This window comes from Trematomus bernacchii, unplaced genomic scaffold, assembly GCF_902827165.1.
Source record: "Trematomus bernacchii unplaced genomic scaffold, fTreBer1.1, whole genome shotgun sequence".
Taxonomy (NCBI): Eukaryota; Metazoa; Chordata; class Actinopteri; order Perciformes; family Nototheniidae; genus Trematomus; species Trematomus bernacchii.
Genome location: NW_022987733.1, coordinates 2,112,996 through 2,139,172, shown reverse-complemented (window position 1 = coordinate 2,139,172; position 26,177 = coordinate 2,112,996). Strand labels below are relative to the sequence as shown.

Here is a 26,177-nt window from a genome sequence, read left to right as displayed (position 1 = left end):
TGTGTGTGTGTGTGTGTGTGTGTGTGTGTGTGTGTGTGTGTGTGTGTGTGTGTGTGTGTGTGTGTGTGTGTGTGTGTGTGTGTGTGTGTGTGTGTGTGTGTGTGTGTGTGTGTGTGTGTGTGTGTGTGTGTGTGTGTGTGTGTGTGTGTGTGTGTGTGTGTGTGTGATGAAGCAGAGTCACATGCCACTGTCGTCTGGAAGCGGCGTCATGGAGAAACTGCTATCTGCTGCTATCACACACACCCTGACTGACTCTTCAGTGTGTGTGTGTGTATGTGTGTGTCTTGGTTGGGAAAGTCCCTGCTGTCCCTCTCTCTCTCTCTGCATGCTTTTATCTCGGACCTCAGCAGGAACAGGCTGCTGTCTGCTGGAGTCTCGTTGTCATGACAAGAGTTTTTGTAGTTTTTTAAACAGTTTCATTGAAAAGTCAATTAGCAAAAGCCTAAAACATCAATACGTGTCATTTTCAATATTAGTAGTGCGATGAGATCTGAGGCAGTTGAAGTGTCATATTTACTTTCATATATATGTTTACAACTTTATCAGTATTAATATATACAGATAAGGTACAGGTGAGTTATTAATAATATAATTTTGTTATAGAGAACACAAGAGTAAATAAACAAAAAATGATATGGATTCAGGACTGATAGCAAACTATTAAAACTACATATAATAATAATACAATTACAAAAAAGAATTGTATTTTTTTTTGGTCAAAGACCTCAAATTTGTTGGCAAAAACAATAAAAACTTGATGTATAAGCATATTTAAAAAAATTATATATTGTATATTTCATGTCTCAAGATACACACACACACACACACACACACACACACACACACACACACAGAGGTGTTTCCCTGCTTTTGAAGTCCGTCATACAGTAAATCAGGTTTTTGTTGTTTTCTGTACGAGTGATTGTACATACACACACACACACACACACACACACACACACACACACACACACACACACACACAGAGGTGTTTCCCTGCTTTTGAAGTCCGTCATACAGTAAATCAGGTTTTTGTTGTTTTCTTTGAGTGATTGTACACACACACACACACACACACACACACACACACACACACACACACACACACACACAGAGGTGTTTCCCTGCTTTTGAAGTCTGTCATACAGGAAATCAGGTTTTTGTTGTTTTCGTTACGAGTGATTGTACACACACACACACACACACACACACACACACACACACACACACACACACACACACACACACACACACACACACACAGAGGTGTTTCCCTGCTTTTGAAGTCCGTCACACAGTAAATCAGGTTTTTGTTGTTCAGTGATTGTTGTTGCGTTGAAATGCAGTTTGGAATGCGGCCCGTGTAAAAGGAGGGGTGCGTTCTGACAGGTTGAAGGAATGCAGCCGTGAGAAAGTTCAGAGAGCGGCAGAAAGCCAGAGCTCTGTAGGGATAAAGAGACTCTATAATATTCAGTTAAAGTATATTCTGATAAGTCGTCGTTGTCCAGGAGAAAATATCAAAAACACATCAACGAGCCAAACTGAACACACATGGTTTGTTTATTTATTTGTATGTGTTTGTGTATTTAACACAAGTAAAACTGTAGTATTTTTGCCACCTGACCAAATGTTAATATGCTCATGTGGAGTAATCCGCCGCAGAAAATAGTCCCCAACAGATGTACTATTACCTCCTCTTTGTTTGATAAAAACTACATAATTATGAAAATACCAAGGCTTTTTTTAAACAAATATGAAAGTACTCTCAGCAGTAACCCACCACTGTTATTGTTCCTCAAAGTATTTGTTTATTTACTACACATTTCTTTTTAAATCTACCATAACCTTTTTGTTTTCTTTACGAGTGATTGTACATACATACATACACACACACACACACACACACACACACACACACACACACACACACACACACACACACACACACACGCACACACGCACACGCACACTCCCTCTCATGTTCTCTAGTTAAATGAGCTAATTGTTATTGAAAATCTAAATTAAAGTGTTTAAAAAAAATTCTCTCTCTTTCCCTCTCTCTCTCTCTCCAGCTAACGGCTACATCAGCGCCAGGGCCTCCCCGGGCCTCCTCTCCGTATCCAACGGCAACAGCCTGGGGAAAGTAGTCCAGGCCAAATCTCCGCCTCCGCCCAGCCCTCAGATGAACAGCCGCAAGCCGGACCTGAGGGTCATCACCTCGCAGAGCAAGAGCCTCATGCAGCTGGTGAGCTACGGCAAACACTCAGGGACAAACTTAGAGGGGACAAACTCACAAGGGGAAGGGACACTGCATGTGGAATAGATTGGGTCCGATTGCTACTGAATGAAAATGATATGAGATGTTTTATAGGAAATCTAAAGTCTAGTGTGGAGTAAAAGTGTTGACGCTACGGCAAAACACACAGGGACAAACTTAGAGGGGACAAACTCACATGGGGACGGGGCGCTGAATGTGGAAAATATTTGGCCCGATTACTTAAAAATGTAAATACAGAACGAGAATTAAATGAGATTTTTTTTAGGAAATCTAAAGTCTAGTGTGGAGTAAAGCCGTAAAATGAAAGTCAAAGTCGACTTTATTGTCAATTTCTCTGTGTTTGATACAAACAGGGACATCATGTATACAAATACACGCCTGAACACCCACTTATATACACATACATACAGATATATAGTCACATATATACATAACCACGCATTAAGAGGTATATATTAAGAGGTATAAGTAAATGTATAAAAATAACGGTCTACACATGGTTGTCAACGCGGTTCCCTGGTCACAAAGTTCCTAATTTGACAGATAAAGAGAACATTGCAAGGGGCTCTGAGTGTTAATTGAAAGCCTTTTCATAATAAGACTTATTCAGGATGGTTTTCATGTTCTTATCTTTAACCTATTACACATGCTCTTTTCAACCTGATGAAACGAGCGGTTCATTAGCGTGTGTGATTTCTTGAGATTTCATCATTAGCATAATCAATGGACCCGTATGAGGTGACCTGCTGTGGGCAAGTTCAATTAAAAGACTCGGTTACCACTGCTGAGTGCCGCTGAGGAAACTAGCAGTGCAAATGTAGTTGCATTTACAGGAAAACAATTAAAAATGTTACTGCAAATGTCACCGCTGTGTCATCACGAAGCTGTACCGTGACAGGAATAAACTCTGTATGAAGTCAGACACTAAAAAAAGGTTTTGTTAAAGCAGAGACAGAAATAAACTCCATGTTTCACTGAGGGGTGCAACAGAGGAGTTTCCCTGAAGAGCGACCTGCATTTAGACCCCGAGTCACAACGAGTCTGGCCAAAATAAATCTGATTTCGGTATCAAACACAAAGTTATAGTGTCCGACAGGTGCATGCCAACGCCCTTCAACGCCCCAACACATTTCCAGTAGGAGATACGAGCTGCAGAAACCAAACGCTGCAAATACAAAACGCTCAAGAATCTCAAAACACAATGGAGACCAGGGGACACTAAAGAGTGACGCACACAGCTGTGAGACCAGGGGACACTAAAAAGTGACGCACACAGCTGGGAGACCAGGGGACACTAAAGAGTGACGCACACAGCTGGGAGACCAGGGGACACTAAAGAGTGACGCACACAGCTGGGAGACCAGGGGACACTAAAGAGTGACGCACACAGCTGGGAGACCAGGGGACACTAAAGAGTGACGCACACAGATGGAGACCAGGGGACACTAAAGAGTGACGCACACAGCTGGGAGACCAGGAGACACTAAAGAGTGACGCACACAGCTGGGAGACCAGGGGACACTAAAAAGTGACGCACACAGCTGGGAGACCAGGGGACACTAAAGAGTGATGCACACAGCTGGGAGACCAGGGGACACTAAAAAGTGACACACAGAGCTGGGAGACCAGGGGACACTAAAAAGTGACGCACACAGCTGGGAGACCAGGGGACACTAAAGAGTGACGCACACAGCTGGGAGACCAGGGGACACTAAAGAGTGACGCACACAGCTGGGACGGAGCGCTTGGTGACGTTCAGGATTATAAAGCTGAACAACTGACTCTGTTGTTGGAAACTTACCTTTCATTGTGTGCATCACTTTTTAGAGTCCCCTGGAAACAGTTCCCGTTGTATTTGAGCTTCTAGCACGTTTTATTATTTTAATTTTATACGGCACTTTTAGTAAACACTGCACATATTTCCTCAAGATGGTGAAGATGTTTCTTCATTTCGATGTGTTTTGCAAAATGTGTGTTTTTATATTTGCATCGTACTCCAAACGGAAATGTTTTGGGCGGTTGTAGCACGTTTGCACCTGTCAGCCACCGTACAAAACTCATTTAAATTAAACAAGGACCATGTATTAAAATGCACTAATCTCAAAAAAGAGATGTCAGATTTGACCTAATTTCCATCTGCAGGAGCACACATAATCAACAAACCATGAAACGTTACATATCTCTATCAGACGAACACTTATACAGACGGATCAAAGCATGCATCGACGTGGATCTACCAGCACATTTAATCAGTACGACTTATAATATAACACATGTTTGATCATATTCGACTGCAGTTAGTAGTAGAAAGGTAACGGTCCTCTGTGTTTTACCCCCCCCCCCCCCGGCCGTGCAGACAGAGGAAGAGCTGGAGTTGGTGAGTGAGGTGAAGACCCCTTTCAGAATTTTAAACCTCGTTGATGTGGAATGATCTCACCGAGCATGAGCATGCACCTTCGTTAGGGTTGAAGAGAGTAGAAGAAGAGAGGGGGAACACCAGGAACCAATCAGCTGCTTGCACTGGTTCCTGCAGGATTCAGAGTTCAATACACACACCGAGCCTCTCACAGTCCCAACGCAGAGACACACTCGAGGAGAGTCGAGATCAAGAGGGCTGGACACTTGAATCTAAAACAAATTAACTTTTAAGGAGTTTGAAGTTTGCCCGGTAAAATCCCCGAACGATGCCGGATAATAAAGAGAGGCAGAATCAGGAATACTTCATTTATCACAGGGGGGAGTCGGGTTTCCTGAGAGTAAAAGATCAATTCAATCAATTAAAAGTAAGAATAAAATAAGATATTTTCATAAAATAGGAAGCTTTTGAGGGAACATTACGAGAACATTGAAGGAACATTGAGGGAACATTAAAAGAACATTGAGCGAACAATAAGAACATATTGAGGAAACATTACGAGAATATTGAGGAAACATTGAGGGAACACTGAGGGAACACTGAGGGAACACTGAGGGAACACTGAGGGAACACTGAGGGAACATTGAGGGAACATTGAGAGAACATTGAGAGAACACAAAGGGACATTGAGGGGACATTGAGGGAACACTGAGGGAACACTGAGGGAACACTGAGGGAACACTGAGGGAACACTGATAGAACATTGAAGGAACATTGAGGGAAAATTACGAGAATATTTAAGGAACATTGAGAGAACACAAAAGGAACATTAAGAAAACATTGATGGAACATTACAAGAATATTTAGGGGAAACTGAGGGAACATTGAGAGTACACAAGGGAACATTGAGGGAACATTAAGAAACATCTAGAGAACTTTATGAGAATATGTAAGAAACATTGAAGAAACATTTCGAAAACACTGAGGGAACATACGAGAATATTGAAGGGACATTGAGGGAACATCAAGGGAACATTGAGAGTACACAAAGGAACATCCAGGGAACATTGAGAGTACACAAAGGAACATCCAGGGAACATTGAGAGTACACAAAGGAACATTGAGGGAACATTGAGGGATCATTGAGGGAACCGGAGCGGCCAGCTGACTGTGTGAAGTTTGCTCAGCATGTGCATGTTTGGTTTATCTCAGTGCCGACGCTCAGAGGATCAAAGTGAGAAAACATCACAACCTGGAACACACACACACACACACACACACACACACACACACACACACACACACACACACACACACACACACACACACACACTGGAGGTCGGCACACTGACCCCTTCACCCCCCCAAAAACACACACACACATTCATCCCGACATGTGTTCATGCATATTTCTCCGCATAAATACACACCCAAAAAACAAACACCTTTCACTGTGTTTGCAATCCTCACATACCTTCTTTTCACACCATGGCACACACATAAGTTTCAAACACACACACACACACACACACACACACACACACACACACACACACACACACACACACACACACACACACACACACACACACACACACACACACACACACACACACACACACACACACACACACACATTTGTCGATGCATGCGTTCCTGTCGGCATGAAGCCTCTCATCACACCTTCCTCCGTGACGCTACATAACGCCATGCCAACGCCACCTCGAGATGCGAGACATTTGTCATCTTTGCACGCAGATGTTAAAGTGTCGATGAAAAAGTTAAACGCCTCGGGGAGGAATGGAGGTGCTTGTGTTTTCTCGCAGGGGTGCAAAAAAAAAAAAAACATCATCCACTGCCCTGCACATTTATCACTGCTCTGGTGCATTTGCTTTATACTATTTGTCTTTATTTAATCTGCCAATAAAACCCCAAACTGAGGGATACAAAAGTGAATTGGTGTTGCTGCACTTAGCTTCGTGAAGCAAAGACTAATGCATGGGTTTTCCATTTGGACTAAAAGCAGAACAAGCTGTGATTTAAGTGAAACATTTCAGTAGTAATAGTGTAATTAAATAGTTCTCATTGCAACAACGTCTCTGCAGCCGCTCTGCTGTACAGTGGGAAGCACATGCTAACCATTATCATTATTACTGTTGAAAATGGATGATGTCATGTTCCCCTACAATGGGCCCATAAAAGGGGATAAAAAACGAGGTGAAACCCGACCAGGTTTTCTCACGACACTGGATGCAAAGAGCCAAGAAAATAGAGTTCAGTTGTGAATGTTAGATGGATGTCATAGCATCAGAGTATTTATTTACACTATTACAACGTTTCCAATCTTGATATAGGGCAACATTCCTTAAAGGGGACCTATTATGCAAATGTTCAGGCTCATATTAGTATGTAGTGTCTCTACTTTAAAGAGTCCTCTCCTGCTGATGTTCAGGTGTATATCAGTATGTAGTGTCTCTACTTTAAAGAGTCCTCTCCTGCCGATGTTCAGGTGTATATCAGTATGTAGTGTCTCTACTTTAAAGAATCCTCTCCTGCTGATGTTCAGGTGTATATCAGTATGTAGTGTCTCTACTTTAAAGAGTCCTCTCCTGCTGATGTTCAGGTGTATATCAGTATGTAGTGTCTCTACTTTAAAGAGTCCTCTCCTGCTGATGTTCAGGTGTATATCAGTATGTAGTGTCTCTACTTTAAAGAGTCCTCTCCTGCCGATGTTCAGGTGTATATCAGTATGTAGTGTCTCTACTTTAAAGAATCCTCTCCTGCTGATGTTCAGGTGTATATCAGTATGTAGTGTCTCTACTTTAAAGAGTCCTCTCCTGCTGATGTTCAGGTGTATATCAGTATGTAGTGTCTCTACTTTAAAGAGTCCTCTCCTGCTGATGTTCAGGTGTATATCAGTATGTAGTGTCTCTACTTTAAAGAGTCCTCTCCTGCTGATGTTCAGGTGTATATCAGTATGTAGTGTCTCTACTTTAAAGAGTCCTCTCCTGCTGACGTTCAAGTGTATATCAGTATGTAGTGTCTTTACTTTAAAGAGTCCTCTCCTGCTGATGTTCAGGCTCATATTAGTATGTAGTGTCTCTACTTTAAAGAGTCCTCTCCTGCTGATGTTCAGGTGTATGTCAGTATGTAGTGTCTCTACTTTAAAGAGTCCTCTCCTGCTGATGTTCAGGTTCATATCAGTATGTAGTGTCTCTACTTTAAAGAGTCCTCTCCTGCTGATGTTCAGGCTCATATTAGTATGTAGTGTCTTTACTTTAAAGAGTCCTCTCCTGCTGATGTTCAGGCTCATATTAGTATGTAGTGTCTCTACTTTAAAGAGTCCTCTCCTGCTGATGTTCAGGTGTATGTCAGTATGTAGTGTCTCTACTTTAAAGAGTCCTCTCCTGCTGATGTTCAGGTTCATATCAGTATGTAGTATCTCTACTTTAAAGAGTCCTCTCCTGCTGATGTTCAGGTGTATATCAGTATGTAGTGTCTCTACTTTAAAGAGTAATCTCCTGCTGACGTTCAAGTGTATATCAGTATGTAGTGTCTTTACTTTAAAGAGTCCTCTCCTGCTGACGTTCAGGTGTATATCAGTATGTAGTGTCTCTACTTTAAAGAGTAATCTCCTGCTGACGTTCAAGTGTATATCAGTATGTAGTGTCTCTACTTTAAAGAGTCCTCTCCTGCTGACGTTCAGGTGTATATCAGTATGTAGTGTCTCTACTGGGACATTTCTCCACGCTTAGAGATGTCCCGCCCCTTAGCTTATCACGTACAATGTGTTGAAGCGCTAGCCAATAGGAGCACGAGTGTTCTGTAGTGATGTCATTATGTTCCAAAAGTTTCCATTTTGTTGGAGACTCCCTTGAAGCCACCTCCAAACGCTCCTAAAAATCCCCAGATCCTACTTCCTGTATCTCATATTTCCTCCCTCCATCTCTGTGTTTTCCCAGAATGCTCAGCGGCTAGGCGTCTCCCAGTCGCTCACCACACCTGTGGTCTCCGTGGCAACACCCAGTCTCCTCGCACCCTTCTCCGGCATGCAGACGGCCTACAATACGGGTAAGACAGCGAACGCACCACGGACTAAATCTGTGTGTTTACGTCGGGACAGGAAACTCAACACCTATATTTCCTTTTTTTTTTTTTACCATTTAGGAGGGTTAGAGCCAGCTGTTTGGTGCTTTTTAGCTTGTAATGTTTCTGTAAGACACATTAACTCTCTCCAATCCTGGATGTGTTAATAATATATAATTGGGTTGGGAGGGTTACTTGTAATGTTCCGTTCAAATAACTAGTTACCTCTGTATACATGTAAATAATAAACAAAATAATGACATATCATTTAGCTGAGGCTTTTATCCAAAGTGACTTACAATGAGTGCAAAGACCATAAAGAATCAAACTCTAAACAACAAGGGAAGTGCAGATATATTCACTTATTAAGATCGTACCATAGTAAGTGCTGGTGACTCAGATACAAAGCCTAAATTGCTTGGTGTTTTCAAATAGATGCGTTTTCAATTTCAATCTAGTCTGATTACCAAAAAATAAAAGTAACCTGATTACTTTCCGTTACTTTTTGGATTTCCTTAATATTAAATTGCCGCTAAGTCACCTGCATTTAAATATTCAATACAGGCTTATCTTCTCTTATCTAATAACCCTTTAGTATGCCTTATGGTCGTTCCTTTACAAAATAGGACTCAGAGTCAAACACACAGTCTGCTTTGTGTGTCGTGAAATATCTCCAAGTGCCACGTGAAGAAATACTTGAAACCCTTTGCAGTGCGATGCCACAAACCACTATGAATATTCACTTTGTTCATTGTGGAACACTTGCACTTCAAAGGTCTCCATTAATATGGATTAGCTCTGATTAATATTGATGCTCCAGAAAAACTTGTGTGATGTAAAAACAACCCCCCCCTCCTCCTCCTCATCCTCATCCTCATCCTCTCTCGTTCTCCCTTTATCTCAGAGTACCAGCTGACGAGTGCAGATCTCACCGCGCTGCAGACGTTCACACCGTCCATGGCTGCCTGGCAACAGCAACCAGTGGTCTCCCAGCAACAGCAGCAGCAGCAGCAGCAGCAGCATCAGCAGCAACAACAACAGCAGCAACAGTCGAGTCAGATGAGCCTGGCGTCGCTCAGTAACTTGGTGTAAGTTGCTTTCTCTTTATTTAACTAAATCATTCAATGTTTTTCACAACCTTTTTTACCTTTTCCTCTTTCAAATGCCACCAGTAGATGTTTAAAAAGATGTAACTTAGAGCAGTTAAGTCCTTAAGTAACTAAGTACTGAACTTAACTTTAAGCAGGGTTCTTAAGTCATGGAAATTCAAAATGCTAATTCCAGGTCCTGGAAAAGTTATGGAAATGTAACTAAAGTTGCATCAAATATAATTTATATTTTATCTAATCGCCAAAATAGTAATACTATAATGATAATACATACTGTATCGTATAGTAAGGAAACGTAAAATGGCTTTTAACTGACGAGGTGTTTTGCTGGAGATTTGAGTTGCTTTAGCGTGTAGAAGCTAGTAAGCCTACTTGATTTGTTTTAGGTAGGCACAACATGTTTCAGATGCAGACCTTATTTTCCTGTTCCATGTTAAAATAAAACATTTTCAGTGGTACCGCTGAGAAAGAGTCATGTTTTTGATCATGGAAAATTAGGTAAAGGTCATGGAGAAGTCATTGAAAAGTCATTGAAAATCATTGGTGAAAAAGTGTATGAACCCTGATTAAGGTATTTCCACTTTATGCTACTTTCTACTCCTTCTCCTTTCTACGCTGGCCCAAAACATGTCTGACAGGAGAAGCTCGCTGCACTTTTGAAAACGATGCAAATATAAAAACACACTTAATAAAACATCTTCACCAACTTCGATGCATGAAGGACACGCTGCAAAGCCAAACATTATACAAATAAAAAAACGTTGCAAGAGACTCATAACACAGCGGAAACCAGAGGACATGACATGTATTTTATGACCTTTTTTACCCTTTCCTCTTTAAAACCACCAGTAGACGTTTAAGAAGCTGTAACTTAGAGCGCTTGGTGACGTTCAGGATTATAAAATTGGCAATCTGGAATAAAAATAAGACTAAACAGTATTAATATAAATGATAACAACAAAGGATTTGATGTATTATGATACCTGACAGTATAAGAAGACAATGTGTACATTTAAAAGGATGCACACATTCTTTAATGACTAATTATAATTTAGGGTTTGGAGGATTACGAGTTACCTGTCACCTAATCTAAGTATAAAGAAACAAATGTAACCTGATTACTCTCCATTCATTTAGGATGACCTCTACAGGATCAAACGCAATGCAAATACAAGAGAAAACAAATATTAATAATATGTTTATTACGGTAGTGTGTTATGTAAAACAACAGAACAATGTCACCTTAGAAAAAAAGAATGATCAATAATATTAATTATTTCTTATTATGTTATGTCACAGTCATCTGATTAGTTGATTGATTGATTGATTTAAGTAAAATAAATAATTACAAAACAAAAAATGTTGCAGTGCATAGTCATGTAAGAGAAAACAAAACAAAGTGACCTTCACAACAACAACAACAACAACAACAACAACAGCATTAGCAACATAAACAGTCCCACATCTAGTATTGGAAAAGGAGTGAGAAGAAGTATAATTTATTTAATCTCACCCCCTTGTCCCTAAATTATTTATTTATAATCTATAAATAATTATCATCATTATTATTATTATTATTATTATTAATTATTATTGTTATTATTATTATTATTATGAATCTGCCTTACTTGTTGATTGACATATATACATATACACATATACATACACACATACACATATATATATACACACACACACACACATACACATATATATATATACACACACACACACATACACATATATATACACACACACACACACATACACATATATATATATATACACATATACATACACACACATACACATATATATATACACACACACACACATACACATATATATATATACACACACACACACATACACATATATATATATATACACATATACATACACACACATATATATATATATACACACATACACATACATATACATAGATATCAACAGCCGACAGTTATTTGTATTAAGTAAGTGTAAGGGAACACAGTTACCTTGTTCTGTATCCTGATTACATAATCCTGTTACATGTAATCTATTACTCTTCAAAATCCAATAAAGTGTTGCATATTACTCTAAAAAATTGCCATTCTGCATCAAAAAACACTTTAATTAATTCAAAGATTCAAAGGTTTAATTGTCATAAGCTACAGTGTAGAAATGGTAATGAAATTCTTCTGACCTGAGCTCCTCCAACAATGCAACATATATAATAAAATACAGCAATACAAAATAAACAGTAGTGCAAGAAGTCTATGTACATGATAGAATATAGGATATGTACAAGAACAGAATATGAAATGAAATAATGTAAATTAAGACAAAATGGTAGTTCAAATACATTTTGATGCAATGCTTAAGTAATAAACACTGAATGCAGGACAGAGTGTTTCTCCACTGTGGATAAACTAAATGAATTCAAAGTGGCTCTCCCACCTCTGACTCAGACTCATGAAACATTTGAAGCCTCTCTCCCGTACGGAGCTGTGCTATCACCCCAGCTGTGTTTGATTCATCTTAGCGGTGACCTAGATACTCCATGCCTCTTCTCCCCACCTCCACTGCCATCCTCCCACTCACCCCCCCCTCAGATCCCACTCCCACTGGGGTCCTTCTCTCATTTAGCTCCTGGTAGCTAGTCTGCTAGCCGTGTTATCCGGCAACACACGACACACACACCATTTAAAAACATGTCTCTTATCAGATGTTCTGTTGTAAAGTTACTTCAGAGAATACTAAGTCGTTGTCAGTCAGGTGTTTATAGTGTTGTTTAGGCAAGGCAAGTGTTTTTAAATAGCAATTCAAAGTGCTTTACAAAAATGAAAGACATTAAGAAAATGGCATTTAAAAAAAAAAAAAAGTCATTAAAAAGCAAAGATAATCAAATCAACATAAAATAAAATACATTCATAAAAGTAAGTCAAAGTCAACTTTATGGTCAGTCTTCCAGTTTGTGTGTACAGACAGAGAGACCGAAATACCGTTTCCCACAATCCAGAATACAAAAACTAATATGTATATACCTTTATATACACAAGACACATGTATACATATGCACACATTAAGATCTAAATACAAGCACAACAATCAATATATACAAACAGTGCAGTGTGAGATATGAATAGTTCAATTAAAAGCAGCGGCCAAAAGAAAAGTCTTCATTACATCACAGGCAGGGGAAAGCAGCCATTTTAAACTTTTCAGGACCATGTGTGTCGTAGCATTTTAGCCGCTAGTGCTAAGTCTTTTCTGTTAGCCGTCTGGCTGTGCTAGGCTAACCTGTGGATGGGGGAGCAGCTTGTAACTGCCTCTTGTTTTGTCCTCCCTCCCCCCTTTTTCTCCACAGCATGTGGGGTGCAGAGAAACAGAATGCAGAGATGGTTAACTGCATCTCCAATTTTGCTGCTAACCTGAGGTGAATGACATGATAGCATCTGGTGCTAAGCGGCTCTGCTATGCCTTCTTATCTGTAAAGTTATACTCACAGGCTTTGGTTAGGAGCCAAATAACCCAAAGAAATCACAAAATCAATGCAAAACCTTCTGTCCTTTCCATCTGTGTGTTACATGTTAATGCTTTGCTGTCTGCACTTCATCGCTCCTTCAGTTTAAGACAGTTTACTCGTGTGGTTGTAAGCATCTGCGTGCACATAACTCTGAGATGTGAAGCTCTTTGGAAGTGTCACGAACAAAGAGGGAGGCGCTGCAGTGTGTCGCTCTGAAAAGGCGTCTCCTGATGCTGCGTTCAGGACCAAACGGCGTCCCAGTGCTCAGCTGTACACCACACAGTGCATTAAAATTTTACTCTGCAGCCATTTAGCTGTCACTGTCAGCCGGCAGTCTTCATAGACTCCAATTCCTCAGACACAGCAGCACTACTAGAAAGAATAATTTAGACGTAGCTTCGCTGTCAAAGCCACTTATTTTGATTGATAACATTAAATGAAATGGAGGTTGGAATTAGATGGAGTTTGATAATCAGTTAATAGTCTGTAAGGCTCTTGAGTCTGCTGTGATTGACATTCAACATTGTATTCAACAACATTTGAAGTCCATCGGATAAAATCGGAAGAAGGGGCTGCCTGAATTGGTCAAAAAATGCTGTAAAACTAAAGATGGCCGAATTCCTGATGGGTTTACATTCTAGTCACAATATACTTTATTTGTCGACTCCACGTGATACATACACTCACCAAATTTCATACATGTAGGACAATATAAAGACTTCGTTCTAGGTGCGCGAACCCTAATATGCGTACATTTTCACCACCGAAAATTGCATCTGAAAACATGTTTAGGCCCTCCAAACTGTGATTCTTTTTAGACATAATAATGCAAAACCTTGACCTGACGGTGTCGGTGCTCGGACCCTAGAAATGTCTTTGCTTGAAGTCAATTTAAGAGACTGCAGCTGCTCACAGTCTCTATCACACACAACAAAATGAAGATAACAGAAGTGTGTTTAACAACTGACACTTGAAGTAATGCGATCTGTCAGCAGGGAGACTGTTGTGTGTTTCTCCGTCTGACAAGCTGAAAATTGTCCATGAAAATATGATAATAGGTTGTTTGTTATTGTATACAGCAGCTGTGGCTCCTAGGGGGTTTGTGTGTCTTTGAGAAAGCAGGATATAGTCAGCAGAGATCCTCTCATCGCCCTGTTTTAACAAATGGATGTCCAGATTGCATGAAATTATTCAGCAGTTAGATCTGGTAAAACACTCAGGAAATGAAGAAGGAGCCAGCGCTTATTCTCAAGGGAATTAGCTAAAACAATCCAGATATAGCTTCTCTGCTGAGGGAAATCAAAATAGTTTTGATATACTATGAAGTGTTTCTAATCTTTAATATTAAAGTTTTGAGATTCTGGTCTGTTTTGCTTCCACGACATGTTTCAGATCAGTATAAACAAAATATACACTTAGAAGTTTATTTTACTATTGTTGTCTATTTGCATCTGTAGATTTCTCCTAAATTCACCAAAGGGTAGTATAACATAATGCCTCATTTCCACATTCAAACACAACATTTCAACACTTGTCTGGTTTCAGACGGAGGGTGAAAAGAGGTGCTGCAGCACAGGCAGTATGAGAACAATGAAGAACATTAAAGCATGGAGACATGTCCCAGTAGAGACACTACATACTGATATACACCTGAACATCAGCAGGAGAGGACTCTTTAAAGTAGAGACACTACATACTGATATACACCTGGACATCAGCAGGAGAGGACTCTTTAAAGTAGAGACACTACATACTGATATACACCTGAACATCAGCAGGAGAGGACTCTTTAAAGTAGAGACACTACATACTGATATACACCTGAACATCAGCAGGAGAGGACTCTTTAAAGTAGAGACACTACATACTGATATACACCTGAACATCAGCAGGAGAGGACTCTTTAAAGTAGAGACACTACATACTGATATACACCTGGACATCAGCAGGAGAGGACTCTTTAAAGTAGAGACACTACATACTGATATACACCTGAACATCAGCAGGAGAGGACTCTTTAAAGTAGAGACACTACATACTGATATACACCTGAACATCAGCAGGAGAGGACTCTTTAAAGTAGAGACACTACATACTGATATACACCTGGACATCAGCAGGAGAGGACTCTTTAAAGTAGAGACACTACATACTGATATACACCTGAACATCAGCAGGAGAGGACTCTTTAAAGTAGAGACACTACATACTGATATACACCTGAACATCAGCAGGAGAGGACTCTTTAAAGTAGAGACACTACATACTGATATACACCTGAACATCAGCAGGAGAGGACTCTTTAAAGTAGAGACACTACATACTGATATACACCTGAACATCAGCAGGAGAGGACTCTTTAAAGTAGAGACACTACATACTGATATACACCTGAACATCAGCAGGAGAGGACTCTTTAAAGTAGAGACACTACATACTGATATACACCTGAACATCAGCAGGAGAGGACTCTTTAAAGTAGAGACACTACATACTGATATACACCTGAACATCAGCAGGAGAGGACTCTTTAAAGTAGAGACACTACATACTGATATACACCTGAACATCAGCAGGAGAGGACTCTTTAAAGTAGAGACACTACATACTGATATACACCTGAACATCAGCAGGAGAGGACTCTTTAAAGTAGAGACACTACATACTGATATACACCTGAACATCAGCAGGAGAGGACTCTTTAAAGTAGAGGCACTACATACTGATATACACCTGAACATCAGCAGGAGAGGACTCTTTAAAGTAGAGACACTACATACTGATATACACCTGAACATCAGCAGGAGAGGACTCTTTAAAGTAGAGACACTACATACTGATATACACCTGAACATCAGCAGGAGAGGACTCTTTAAAGTAGAGACACTACATACTGATATACACCTGAACATCAGCAGGAGAGGACTCTTTAAAGTAGAGACACTACATACTGATATACACCTGAACATCAGCAGGAGAGGACTCTTTAAAGTAGAGACACTACATACTGATATACACCTGAACATCAGCAGGAGAGGACTCTTTAAAGTAGAGACAACTACATACTGATATACACCTGAACATCAGCAGGAGAGGACTCTTTAAAGTAGAGACACTACATACTGATATACACCTGGACATCAGCAGGAGAGGACTCTTTAAAGTAGAGACACTACATACTGATATACACCTGAACATCAGCAGGAGAGGACTCTTTAAAGTAGAGGCACTACATACTGATATACACCTGAACATCAGCAGGAGAGGACTCTTTAAAGTAGAGACACTACATACTGATATACACCTGAACATCAGCAGGAGAGGACTCTTTAAAGTAGAGACACTACATACTGATATACACCTGAACATCAGCAGGAGAGGACTCTTTAAAGTAGAGACACTACATACTGATATACACCTGAACATCAGCAGGAGAGGACTCTTTAAAGTAGAGACACTACATACTGATATACACCTGAACATCAGCAGGAGAGGACTCTTTAAAGTAGAGGCACTACATACTGATATACACCTGAACATCAGCAGGAGAGGACTCTTTAAAGTAGAGACACTACATACTGATATACACCTGAACATCAGCAGGAGAGGACTCTTTAAAGTAGAGACACTACATACTGATATACACCTGAACATCAGCAGGAGAGGACTCTTTAAAGTAGAGACACTACATACTGATATACACCTGAACATCAGCAGGAGAGGACTCTTTAAAGTAGAGACACTACATACTGATATACACCTGAACATCAGCAGGAGAGGACTCTTTAAAGTAGAGACACTACATACTGATATACACCTGAACATCAGCAGGAGAGGACTCTTTAAAGTAGAGACACTACATACTGATATACACCTGGACATCAGCAGGAGAGGACTCTTTAAAGTAGAGACACTACATACTGATATACACCTGAACATCAGCAGGAGAGGACTCTTTAAAGTAGAGGCACTACATACTGATATACACCTGAACATCAGCAGGAGAGGACTCTTTAAAGTAGAGACACTACATACTGATATACACCTGAACATCAGCAGGAGAGGACTCTTTAAAGTAGAGACACTACATACTGATATACACCTGAACATCAGCAGGAGAGGACTCTTTAAAGTAGAGACACTACATACTGATATACACCTGAACATCAGCAGGAGAGGACTCTTTAAAGTAGAGACACTACATACTAATATGAACCTGAAAAGGAGCATAAAGGGTAATAAGTATCACATTAAGTGTATCTGTTGTGTTCTTTAAGACATTTGGATCACTAATCCTGACTTTACTGAACAAGCAGGGATTTATTGTGCGCTGTGGTTTGACAGCAGAATCAACACGGGGCAGGTTGATCCATCTGTGTGTGCCATCACAGTGTCTGTCACTGAAAACAAGCGAGCTGCGTTTTCCCAACTGTTCTCTCTGCACGACGGACACTTCTGCAGCCCCAGACTGCTTTCTGATTTCATCTCAAACAAAGCTTTGTCCAATCAAACAGTGAACGACGGTTTGGCCGCCTTCGCTGTCGTTCACACTTAAACTCGGCACCAGGAAATCATTTCTGTCAGCTCATCCTCTCCCATCCCCCCTTTATTTAATCATTCCTTACTTCATGCTTTTTTTCTCAGAGTTTAATCTGGCGTACACCTGTTGACTCCCCTTCTCTCCCGTAATCTAAATGTTAATATATCACGGCTGCCACCCTCCACCCTGCAGAGCCTCTCTTATTTGGCCTGTTTCCCTGTCTATATAGAATTGCTCTCCGGATGCCATTTGTTGTTTGTTTCCTCTCGGCGTCGATGTGTTATCTGCAGACTGGTACATTTTAGCAGGGAAACAAACAGAACAACTTCTCTGGACATTGTGTGCTCGTGCATTATTGTTGTTTTTGTCCATTTGATCCATTCATGGCTACAAATCAATAACTGTGGAGTGGATGCAATGTCTTATTGGTGGCTGAAGATTCCCTGCTTCTCACTTTCTTCTCTTTTTTTGCCCAGAAAAACACATTTTCTCTCTCTCAGTCTGTGTCTCTGTCCCTCCTTCTCTCAGCTGTTGTTTAAGAATAAAAACACACTTGCAGACAGCGCACACACACTGCTGAATTGCTTACAGGACACACTGTTTTTAATCAGCAGGGCACAATGCACACATGCTATCAGAGGCTGTTCAGTGAAACCTCCCCAGAGGAATCTGTGTTTTCCCAGAGTACACATTACACACCACAGAGTTAACACAAAAAAAAAACAGCAGACGCTTCATTACACATTCTGCTACCTGCTATAGTTTAAATGAGCAAAACACATATAGACTGTACGGTCATTGGATGCTTATGGTTATTGGTTCTACGTTTAAAAGCAGATTATTACACTTTGCATGCAGCTGTTAAGAGCTGTGTATGAAAAGTGTCTGCTTATCGGTAGCCAGTTGATTTGTGCTTCAGATTAGTACGGTGGCCCACAGGTGCCAACGCGGAACATTTCCATTTAGAGACCTCGCTGCAGCTTCAGAAACGATGCTAATGTCAAAACACAAATGTGCCAAAACAGATAGAGAAACATCTTCACCAACTTGACGTCACATGCCCAGCGTTTACTAAAAGCGCTGTGTAAACAAAACGCTGCAAGAAGCTCAAAACACAACAGAACCAGGGGACATTAAAAAGTGACGCACACAGATGGGAACCCAAACACTTGGTGACGTTCGAGGATTAAAAAGTTAGCCAACCGTCATTTTTAGTAAACGCTGCGCATGTTTCGTCAAGTTGGTGAAGATCTCTTCCATGTGTTTTTATATTTGCATCGTTTTTGAGGCTGCAGCGCGTTTGTTCTCATGGTTTTGGGCCGTTGTAACGCGTTTTTCACGTATCAGCCAACATAGATTAGCCTGGCATATTGGATGCATACAAAGAAATCACAATTGCATTTTCTGTAAGTTGTTAGGAAACTAAAATCTGTCCAATAAGGGTTGCCATCTCCCTTCTACAAATAATTGCAAAACATGCATAAGTTCATCCCTCCAGTCAAACAGGAACATCTAGCTGTTGATAGACAGAAATGTCTGTTTACTAGTAGCAAACTGATGTAGGCATCACATGAGCCCAACATACTGAATGCTTACAACAAATGATGCATTTACCGTCAATTCTCTCATAAAAGGGAAACACAGAGGGCTGTCGTCTCTATTCTGCAAGAAATATGCCTTATTTCATCCCTCAAGTCCAATGAAACAAGTGTATTTATAGCAGGCTCTTAAATAAAATACACTGTTGGAGAATGTAGGGAATATTCCTTTTGAAACTCCCGTTGGCTTGACCCCCATTTTTAGGGAAAAGCCAACGTTTTTAGGTCTTTTGGAGCGGACTGTAAGAATGCATTGCGTGTGGAAGAAAATCAAATGTGTGTGAGCAGCAACACTTCCCGCTCTGCCTCTTAGCAACATGTCTGAAGCAGCTGTTGAGCCTTTTTATTTTTCCTCTGTTACCACTGAGCGTGCCTGGCCTCCGTCCCGCTGGTTCCCTGCTGTCGGAGCTCTCGTTTTTTAAACTTGCTTGTCTCTTTTTTCCTCCCCCTCCTCTGCAGCTTGGCCTCTCAGTCCAACTTGCTCTTTGGCAGGGAGGACGGCCTCTGCTGGTACTGTACTCTCTACACACACTACAGACACACACACACACACACACACACACACACACACACACACACACACACACACACACACACACACACACACACACACACACACACACACACACACACACACACACACTACAGACACACACAGCACGCTGCGCTCCCAAAATACCTGCTACATGAGGAACTCGAGCACAGTTTTTAAAAAGAGTTTGTTACTGAAATAGAGACGTGTTGCCTGTCTAAAAAAAGATTAAAGAAGATTCCTTTCTTTGGGCTCAATCAGGAAGATGCAACGCTACATTTGAGCATGAATTAATTGAGGAATTGGAATTATGTTAGGGCTGAAAGTGTCACAGAATTAAGTAAATATGCTTTTTTATGATCCTGTTTTTAAAAGTAGTGTTTGCAAAGGTGCAATCAGGATTATACAAAGGTATAAGCATCATTACAAGTACTTCAGAGGTCACAATAACATAAGCTCCATAAGTTAAATCCTCAAGTTAAATAAGGATAGAGGAGGTAGAAGCGGAATAAGATGATGGATCCAATATCTCGGCTCATAACCCAAGAAATTATCTAAAATGTCGACAATCCGTAGAGACAGGAAACTGCTTGTTAATGTACTTTTACCAGTCATTCAGCATTCAATTTAAATAGCTATAATTTAGTGTTTTAAGTCTGTCATTTCTCATCCATCATGAAACCCTGGCCTCTTTCAATTTAAAACCTCCCAGAATCAGGTTCATAGCCAATTAGTTTACAGATACAAGGAATTAGTTTAGGTGCAAACATAAACACAGAGAAGGACTTTAACATTCAAATATACACTAAACTAAAGACTTAGTACAGTTCATATTTGACAAAATGCAGTATATTAGATTTAAAAGAGGGAACGTTTTCCAGAAATGTGCAAAGAGGTATGAATATTTGTGCACTTCCACAAACTGAGGAGCCCTAACCGCGTGTAAAACCGATGGAGTGGCCCTTTAAATATGCAAAACTACAACTAATTACAGCCTGAACTGCAGACAGCTCAGACTGTGATCTGTCAAATTCAGTGGCAAACCTTTAATTATGTACAACACATTGTTTTTTCAAAATGACTTCGTCTGAATTTCACTTAATCTGAGAGTGATTGTGCAGCTCCTCAGAGAAGCAGTGCATTCTGGGACACAGGGCTGTTTCTCCTCACACTGTCTGCTTCTGGCTGTGCTCGCTGTGTTGTTCGCGCTCGGGGGGGTTTCCTCTCGCCTTCATCACTGTCACCGGAGCGCTGACTCTGCTGTTTATCTGCCATCCGTCTACCTGTGTGTGTGTGTGTGTGTGTGTGTGTGTGTGTGGTGTGTGTGTGTGTGTGTGTGTGTGTGTGTGTGTGTGTGTGGTGTGTGTGTGTGTGTGTGTGTGTGTGTGTGTGTGTGTGTGTGTGTGTGTGTGTGTGTGTGTGTGTGTGTGTGTGTGTGTGTGTGTGTGTGTGATGTGTGTGTGTGTGTGTGTGTGTGTGTGTGTGTGTGTGGTGTGTGTGTGTGTGTGTGTGTGTGTGTGTGTGTGTGTGTGTGTGTGTGTGTGTGTGTGTCATCATGGGTATATGCGGCTAGAAATATCCTAAAATCACTGGTGGAAAGTAACCAAGTACATTTACTCAAGTACTGTACTTAGGTACAATGTTGAGATACTTGTGTTTTACTTGAGTATTTCCATTCTATGCTACTGTGTACTTCTACTCCACTACATGTATTTAATACTTTTAGTTACTTTACAGATGTGGATGAATGATGTGAAATATAACCAAGTGTTAAATCAGACTTTAGTTCCACCTGGAGTAAATCCACAAGCTACCCTGCAGTATACAAAGACATTCAAACTAGCTGCACCTTTACCAGCTTTGAGAACACTTTCATGATCAATCATTATAAAACATATCATATATATTATTCTGAAATGGACCAATCTGCACAATGACTACTTTTACTGTCGCTACTTGAACTATATTTTGATGATAATACTTTTCTACTTTCACTTGAGGAACATTTTGAATGCAGGACTTTTACTGAAACAGAGTATTCCTACACTCTGGTACTTCTACTTTTACTCAAGTACAACATCTGAGTACTTCTACTTTTACTCAATTACAACATCTGAGTACTTCTACTTTTACTCAAGTACTTTTACTCAAGTACTTCTTCTTCCATCTCTGTGTGTGTTTGTCAGTGTGTGTGAGGATAGCAGGGAAGGAGCATTAGTATGTAAGCCAGTAAGAGTGCATGAGTTTCAGTGTGTGTGTCAGAAATGGAGCAGGACACGGAGCACATTTGAGTGCCGCAGATCGCCCGGAGGAGCGAGATCTTAAATTCTCCCGTCAGTCTGCCAGTAATTGAGGGAATATTAGAGATACAGTGCTGCAGATGGCTCATGATATGACATATTAGAACACACCCGAGGGGCGAAGCGCAGTAATTGGGAGCTTCAAATGCAGATCGACCGTGTCAAGCGAAGGGAGACGGAGAGTTGGGGAAAAGGAAAAATCCTGTCGACACCGTCAAAGGAGCGGTGCAGCGTCAACAGCTGGTGTCAGTCGGAGTGACAGACTCCACTCAGAGAGGGTGAGGGTGGGGGGGGCTGATCAGAGAGAGAAGGTAGAAGCACAGACTCAGACGTAAGATTTGTGGGTCTGGACTCATCTTAAACATCACAAACATCTTGAAGAACGTGCACAGAAATCATCTAGAGCGGCTAAATGGCTAAAAACTATAAAAGTGCCATTGATACGTGCAGGAACACTGGTTCAAAATGCCAGATTGATTATCGTTAGCAGACTGATCCAGTTGAACCCTAACCCTAAAACCAGGAAATGAGTTATAATGTTACCACTTTCAGTTCCCTTGTCTTGAAGTCAATGTCATTTTTAATGCATTTTTTGTAAGATGCCTGAAATATAGAGTCTATGGTTAACACAAACTGTGGAGATGTTCACGTTTTCACATAAAATATGGCCTACAATAATACTGCATCACTGCACCACTCTATTGGCAATCCCCTTAAAATCATACCGATAGTACTTCCTTTGATACCCTCTATGTGTAAGGAAGATGCTTTGTTGCTGCTTCGTTAGTGGGCTAGTGACAAATCACATTATTACAAAGAAATAATACTAAGATTTCTTAGTAGCAAAACCCCCCACATAGTCATCTGTTTCTTAAACTGACTACGGACGATCAGAAGCAACTATCGTTTGACTGGAGAAGTTTGGATACTACTTGGTTCTGGGATATTCCGGTCAACACCTTTTGAAGGTGTAAAGTACATACACCTTCAAAGTATAGATTGCCATTACCTAAACCTAGTAGTAACAGGCTTTGAGGATTTGACCGATTAACATTCTCTTACAAAATAGACCCAGAAACCTAGAACCCTCCAAACTCCCTGATGGTGCTGAACAAGAGAACAAGTCTCTGTCAGACAAACAGCAACACTGCATGTCACATAGCTGCCCACTCATTCATTTCAATGAGTCCAACGTGTTGTTGCACTGAAGGTCCTGAAGCAGACGCACAGTGATACTGCAGAATAGCTACACTATTACCAAAACCCTATTCGATGTCTTTCAGAAATGCACTGCGTTGTCCAATCAAAAAACGTGGAAACACACAATCCTGATAGAAGACTTCTGAGCCTCTGAGACTCAACATCACAGTGTTCCTATCAGTCGTATAAACACGTTTTTATTCGATGCTCTTAAATGCTTTTGCACCAGCGAGTAGTTACAACTGTCCCATTTTGTGTGAATGTGATATCTCCGGGAGTCTTGAACGAATTCCCTAAAAGTTTCTTGCAAACAGAAAAGTCTTTCAGCCAGAACTCAATAACTAATCTCAGATGATCATGGCAATGTTAACTCTGTCTAATAGGATAACATGATGATACTTTGGACAGACATGGATGTAAACTTGTTGGTGGAGGCCAACAACCAGGAGGCGGTAATTCTAGTTCACTTGAATGTCTTGAACTTACTCAAACTGACCTTCCTGTGTCATATCTAGTAGTCTGATCAGTATGTGAAGTCACACGCAGGCAGTGTTTTTAGGCGTAGTGCTGTTTTTGATTTGAATGAAGCCAAAAGGCAGAACATGGACCTAATCCAACAGATGGTTCCTGGAAAGCAGGCAGCAGAAGAAGTCGTATTTTATTATTCTCAAATCCATTTTGCCTCAGAATATGGTTCCAATCTTCGAGATAAAAGCAGGGGATTTCCTAACTCTCATGTGTTCATTATTATAATCAGGTGTTCAAGCTGATACTGATTAGACTGTTCCAAGTTTTTAACAAACAGTGATATACTTTTTGTTCTCCTTTTGACTTCTAAATAGCCTCGTTTTGAGCAGCAGCATTTATTTTAGTTTTATCATCTTCCAGTATAGCTGTTGTTTTTTACCCTGTAGATGCTTCAGTTTCTGTGTGTGTTGTGGTATTCATATCAGAAGGTAACATTTGTACTCTTACAAGGAATGATTCAGGAACGTCTCACCTGTCAGGTTGAAAATACCCATGATCCCGTAACTTTTAATCATGCAACGGGAACGTGAGCGGACCCGAACTGTTTGGGCTGCATGGCTTCTAGACTGTGCTTCTAAATGTGGCCTCCAATGTAGTCCTTTTGTTTGGTGTGTCCTTGTCCTCCGTGTGCTGAAGCCTTCATACGCATTGCTGCAAAGTGTCTCAGGTCCTTGTCTTTGAAAGTGGCTTCAATATCCTGAAAAATTGTGATGCATTCATTTTGGTTTCATCCCAGCAAACTGTGATCTAATGGAGGTCCACTCTCATGTTCTGTTTGAAGACAGTGTTTATGTTCTTGGTACTGTCATCATATATTATCTTTAATTGTATTAATCTCTAATCTGTGCTGTCCTGTTTTTCATTCTTACACTGTTGCTGTTAAACTACTGAATTTCCCCATGGAGATTAACAAAGGTCCATCTTACCTTATCTTATCTTATCGTCATATCTCACTGTTTCTGTTTTCTCTCCTTCCATCTTTCTGTTCTCCAGGCCGATGGGTCAACTCTCTCAAGGCGGCGCACTGACCGTCAACACCAACCCCAACATCAACATCAAGTCCGAACCCGTGTCTCCGAACCGTGACCGAAGCACCCCCAGCTCCACCTGCGGAGGAGGAGGAGGAGGAGGAGGAATGGGAGGAGGAGTCGGCCAGCTTCAGCTCCAGGGACAGGGTCTAGTTTCGGTGGCGTACCCGGGTACCCTTCGTCTGGAGGTCGGAGGTCAGGGACGCTCGCCAGTCGACAGCCTCAGCAGCAACGGCAGTTCGTACGATGGCAGCGATCGGGACGACGGGAACCAGGGAAGAGGAGGCGCTCCGACAGATTTCCTCCACCAGGGCGGCGTCGGGGGGCAACAACAACCCACCATGGTCCTCCTGAGGCCCTCATCGGCTGAACCCCAGGAGCAGGACGGGACCAACGTGAAGAGGATGAGACTGGACACCTGGGTCACATGAATCCGCAGAGGGACGGACGGACAGATGGAGATGGAGGATTGAGATGGAGATGTGTACTTGTGGCTTGTGTACATGCCCCCCACCAGCCCTGATGCCCCCAATTCCCTTCGTCGTGCACACACAAACACACACACATATATTTATACACCGTTTATACATCGACCCAGTAACCTACACGGGAAACGCTGACCTCACACAGCATGCTGACACCGTCAACACATTTGTATGGCAATGTGCGTACACATTTGAACTCTGATGTGTTTTCACTCACACACACAAGCCCCGACGGGTAGAACCACCAAACCAGGGAATATTTGTCTAAACATTATTCAGATACATTTGAATAGAAGTTTTTAAATCAGGCCACAAACCTAAATTTGGCCACTTTGACTGTTTCACCCGACATGTTGACAACTGCTGGTTTCCCAGCATGCCCTGCGTTTGGATATTCTGTCTGTAATGCACTGCGTTGAGTCAGTGCCACCGAGTGAGTCGTCACCACGGTTGCATTGTTATCGCTGTAGATTCTCGGGCCGTTTTTTGCTGTTTTTAAAGCGTGGAGTTTTTCTTTTTGTTGTCCTAGACTGTTGACCTTTAGCGTTTGGATTTGACTGACTTTGGAATATGAAGACACTAAAAGAGAAACTCTTTCCCCAGCCACGAGACTGATGACCCCCCCC

At 41.1% G+C, this 26,177-nt stretch overlaps 1 protein-coding gene across 4 annotated transcripts in view; it reads left to right on the top strand.

Moving 5' to 3' along the window:
• Window positions 1-26,177, top strand: part of mef2d (myocyte enhancer factor 2d) — a 143,139-nt gene extending 116,962 nt beyond the window's left edge. For 2 of the 4 annotated variants that reach the window (XM_034145860.1, XM_034145861.1), the window contains exons 7-13: window positions 2,073-2,245; window positions 4,635-4,664; window positions 8,597-8,705; window positions 9,625-9,808; window positions 13,182-13,250; window positions 19,938-19,988; window positions 25,032-26,177. In XM_034145860.1, coding sequence (XP_034001751.1) covers window positions 2,073-2,245; window positions 4,635-4,664; window positions 8,597-8,705; window positions 9,625-9,808; window positions 13,182-13,250; window positions 19,938-19,988; window positions 25,032-25,497 — 1,082 coding nt within the window. In that variant the 3' untranslated portion in view covers window positions 25,498-26,177. The remainder of the gene's footprint in view (window positions 1-2,072; window positions 2,246-4,634; window positions 4,665-8,596; window positions 8,706-9,624; window positions 9,809-13,181; window positions 13,251-19,937; window positions 19,989-25,031) is intronic. The other 2 variants (XM_034145862.1, XM_034145863.1) reach the window with 2 other exon arrangements.